At 57.2% G+C, this 4,670-nt stretch overlaps 1 protein-coding gene across 1 annotated transcript in view; it reads right to left on the reverse strand.

Annotated features, from left to right (window-relative positions):
* The window catches only part of LOC103259699 (rasGAP-activating-like protein 1), a 33,887-nt gene that overhangs the window by 5,623 nt on the left and 23,594 nt on the right, over positions 1 to 4,670 (reverse strand). Inside the window, exons 13-14 of the mRNA XM_021711975.1 lie at positions 1,610 to 1,793; positions 980 to 1,124 (exon numbers count right to left, since the gene is read on the reverse strand). Of these exons, the coding sequence (XP_021567650.1) occupies positions 980 to 1,124; positions 1,610 to 1,793 (329 nt within the window). The remainder of the gene's footprint in view (positions 1 to 979; positions 1,125 to 1,609; positions 1,794 to 4,670) is intronic.

A 4,670-nucleotide genomic window follows, 5' to 3' on the forward strand; every position in this document is an offset into this window, starting at 1 on the left:
GCCGCTGCCAGGCGCTGCGTTGGGACAGGCCGCGTCCACGTGACCCGGGCCGCCGGGGCCATGACCCGCGCCCACGCTGTGGTACAGACTCACCCTCACTTTCCGGCCCCAAACGGTTCCTGGCTCCGTTTTACTCCAAGTCGAGGCCAAAGATTCTTCCCACCGCACGTGAAGCCCCACACGCACCATATGGCCCCGCCGTGCACTCGTATTCACAGGCCCCTCACTGCTGCCCTCGGATCCCACCTCGGGGCCGTTGCACATGCCGTTCCCTGCCTGAAACACTCTTCCCCAGGATCCTCACGACCCTTTTCTGTCCCCCTCCAAGGCTTTCTTTTAGAGAGAGATGGGGTCTCGCTGTGTTGCCCAGGAGTACAATACACTGCAGCCTCAGACTCCTGGGCTCAAGCCATCCTCCTGCCCCAGCCTCCCACAGTGCTGAGATTCCAAGCATAAGCCACCATGCCCAGCCCAGGTCTTCATTTGAATGCCATCTCGGGGTGAAGTGAGACCACTCCTGACCACCCTATCCAAAAGGTCCTGCCATTCCCACCCCAGCATTCCCTTCCCTGCTTTATTTTTTTCTCCTTGGCCTGTCTAAACCCTCAGCATGATGCCATAGACTTTCCTGCTTATCTCGCTAACAGCCTGTGGTCCCCACTGGAATCAAACTTCTGCAAGAACAGACTTCCTCACTCACCGCTGTCTCCCGGCACTTAGAACGGCCCCTAGGACGCAGGCACTCACTAGAGACTTGCCAACTGCCCACACCCCATGCCACCATTCCACCACACCCGCACATTAGCTGGCCTGTCCCGCAGGCCCTGAGCTCTGTTCATCCCTGGGGCCTAGTGCAGCGTCGGGAAACGTTCGCTGACCAACGAGCCGACCCCCAGGCCCACGTTCTCTGTGCTGGATGAGGGGAGGGGATGCCCTGGGTAAGCACCCCGGGGGGTGTGACGGGGCCACAGGAACTCACCCTCGTCCCCACCCACATCCACCAGCCGGTCCAGGAAGTCTCTCACGCGCGAGATGCTTTGCAGCAGGAAGGGGTGCAGGGGTGCCATCCACAGCTCCTTGCCCTGGCCCAGCTGCTGGCCCAGGTTCCCGATGCTCTGCACGGCCTGGAGCAGAGAAGCAGGGATGCCAAGGCCAAGGTCGCCGCAGAGCGCCCTCTGCCGACAGAACCTGGTTCCCAAATCAGTGTGCAACAGAAGCAGCTTCAGTCAGCCCCTGCCTAGGACGGCGTCTGTCTCCCTCGCCCTTGGGAGTCTGTACCCCAGTGCCCTTTTCGTGTCCCCTCCCGGCCCTCCCCTGCCCACTGCTCAATCCCATCACGCACGCTAAGGAGCCCATCAGGATCGCAACCTGTTGCCCCCTTCCAAAGGATGATCTGATTCGTGCTAAGGTGTTAATGACTGCTACCCTGCTTCCCGCTCCCCCCCCCCAAGAGCTGGGTTTCCATTTCAAAAGCGGAAATACGAGCATGGCGAAGGCCGCCTGCCTCCTCTGGGCGCCTCCGGGTCCCCTGCGGGTCTGGCCTCCCAGCCCTGCTCCTGCCAGGCCTTTCTCCCTGGGAGCCCCCAGGCCGGGCACCCCCTGCTGGCACCTTGGCAAGCAGCAGCAGGGAGCGGCCGGTCTGAGGGTCGGCGTGCTGGTCCCGAAGGTCGAACAGCTTCGGGGTGAGGATGGCAGGCGCGAAGAATCGCAGGAACAGGAAGCCGCTGATGGCCAAGTACTTCACGTCCTGCGGGGGGAGCAGCACGTCAGCAGGGCCCACATCCACTTCCCAGCTGGGTAAACCAAGGCAGCGAGGATTAGAAATCCGTGGTGCAAGGAGAAGCTGCGTGAGAAGTGGGTCAGGAGGCCATACAGGCCTGCCAAGGAGATTCTTCTTCTCTGGGCCTCAGTTTCTCTGCCTGGAAAATGGAGTAACGATACCCATCCTGCAAAATCAGATTAGGCCACACGTCCCCCGGGTCTGTGATAAGGGCACAGCCCTATGAGAGACGCACCGTTATTATTCCCATTTCACAGATAAGGAGGCGGAAGCTCAGAGACGTCAACTGACTTGCCCAAGGTCACATGGCTAACACGTAGAGGAGACGGGATTCAAACCAAGATCTCTGACTTATGATCTCAACAGTAGCAGGCCACACACATCTCTACACCTTCACCCTAGGAGGGATTATATCTCCATTTTATGGAGAAGGCATCTGAGATGGACCCAGAGACAGAAGGTCACTCGCCCAAGGCCACACAGCTCTAAGTGGCAGAGGCAGGATTTGGACACTGTTCTTCACCTCCCCCTCCTGGCATTCTGCACCTGCTACTTGCCCAGAATTTGAGACAAAGCCTGAACTATCGCACTTAGTCCTCAACACCGTGGGTAGGTATTATCATCTCCATTTTCTGGACAAGGAAACCGTGGCTTGGCAGTGAACCCAGTCTGATGGGCCCAAGAGTCTATCCTGGGTGCATCTGTCACCCCAAGTCTCTGCCCTCGCCAAATGGTATCCTGGGTGCACCTCTCACCCCTAGCCTCTGCCCTGGCCCACCCACCTGTATGGGGAACTGGTGCGTGGCCCCAGCGGGGGTGACTCAGAGCGGGTGCCCCTGCACACTGGGTGCCTCTGCTGTGCCCGCCCTCCTCTCACACTTGCCGATTATATTCAGTCCCGTGAGTGCACCTGTGTTTATTTAGAGATTGCATTCACACGTGAGGTCGCACCCTCCCCAGGGAGCACCGACTTCCTGGGTATCTCAGCCTTGACAGTGAGCTTGGCAGGAGCCGGGTATCTGGAGCTACCTGGGGGAGGGCCTCTCCTGCCCCTGGAGCCCTCGATGGTCCCCAAGGCCACCCCACCAGCAGTAACTTCACGGTAGAACAAAAACTTCCTCCTTTCTCGAGGGGGAGGAACAGGTGTCAGAAAAGACCGGCTAGGAGGTTTCCCTGGGCTCCCTGGCCTGAGAAAGTCCCTGCTCCCTGTCCACCTTGGCGTCTGAGAATTGGGGGGCCGTGGGCGTCACTGATACTCACGAGGGCTGGCTGCCTGGGGAGCTGGCACCCCCTTCTCCCCTGCGTCCTGCCCCTGCTGCAGCTGTGCCCTACTTAACACCCCTGCCGGCAGCCCAAGTGGAGCGTGAACCAAAACACATCCCAGTGAGAGGCCCGAGCTCACTCCGCAGCCAGGAGTAGGGGCCGAGGGGGACATCCCGGCTGGGAGGCTGGAGGCCTAGATCTGAGTCCACAACCCTTGGTTAAGTCATTTTAGCCTCTCCAGGCCTCGGTTTCCCCATCTGTAAACAGGGAGTGGAGAGACTGACATAAATCAAAAGCTCTTCACCAGGCTCTAGGATTGGCCTGTTCCGTCACCAGTGTTTTGCAGGTCTTGGATCTTCCTGCAGTGAGCCCCAGAAGCTTTTTGTTAACTACAAAAGCATTCGTCTCATGTGATGTCATTTGTAAGTGAGGATGATGACAGCCACTTCAGAAGATGTGCCGAGCAGTAAACCAGGGATCTCAAACTGGTGGCCTACAGGCCAGTCCAACCACAAATATGTAATGATTGGCCCCAAGTGTTTTTGTTTGTTTGTTTGTTTAGATGCATTAAGTGCCAGCATTTTAAAAATGAGAGAACTCACCGAAAACCCAGAATGTTGGTTTTCAAAGGAAAACACGCTGAAGGTCTGGCAATACTGGGCCCCTTCTACAGGGCAGTAAACCCTGGAGCTGCCTCTTTCACACCAGTTGTGGGAGCTCCAGGCTGCCACAGTCCTCACTGCTCCCTACTGCCCCATGCCTGCCAACTCTGTTCTTGTGCCAGGATCTCAATTTCAGCTTTTATATCAATGTTGGTCAAGCACCAGCACATGCCCGGATTTACCTGTAGGCTTTGTTTTGGGTGTTTCCCACTGAGCACCAACTGTGGGCCAGATATTTCCTCTTTTCTCTCTCTCTCTCATAGTTGGTGTGTAACTTCCTTTATGCAGACTGTATTATTTGGTAGTCACAAGCACAGACTCAGGAGACAGCCTGCTGCCTGGGTGACAGCCAATCCCAACACCTTCCCTTTCTAGCTGTGCAACTGAATCGCTCTGGGCCTCAGCTTCCTCCTCTAAAATGGTATGGAGTGGTATCAGTATCCATCTCCCAGTAATTGAAGACCAGACAAGGTAATAAACAAGTAGACTACTTAAAACAAGATCTGGTCCAGGCTACATAAAGTGTTAGCTGCTATTATCGTTATAATTATTTTAAGTCCTGCTCTGTGGCTCGGGCTGGAGTGCAGTGGCAGGGTCACAGCTCACCGCAGCGAGCCTCCCATCTCAGCCTCCCAAAGCACCAACTTTTTTTTTGAGTCAGAGTCTCACTCGGTCGCCCAGACTGGAGTGCAGTGGCCGCTCCCGGTCACCGCAGCCTCGACCTGCTGGGCTCCGGCGATCCTGCCGCCTCAGCCTTCCGAGTAGCTGGAACTACAGGCCCGCGCTACCACGCCCGGCTCACTTTTTGATTTATTGTAGAGGTGAGGTCTCACCAAGTTGCCCAGGCGGGTCACGAACAAGCACCAACTTTTATGACTTTGCCAGGACACAACGTGCCTTGGTGCGTGCAACCTGGGTTCCGGTCCCACCCCTGCCCTGGCCCTCGCGCCACCCTGGCCTGCTCC

The sequence above is a fragment of the Carlito syrichta genome, unplaced genomic scaffold, assembly GCF_000164805.1.
Source record: "Carlito syrichta isolate Samal-C Ts95f unplaced genomic scaffold, Tarsius_syrichta-2.0.1 Scaffold302960, whole genome shotgun sequence".
Classification (NCBI taxonomy): Eukaryota; Metazoa; Chordata; class Mammalia; order Primates; family Tarsiidae; genus Carlito; species Carlito syrichta.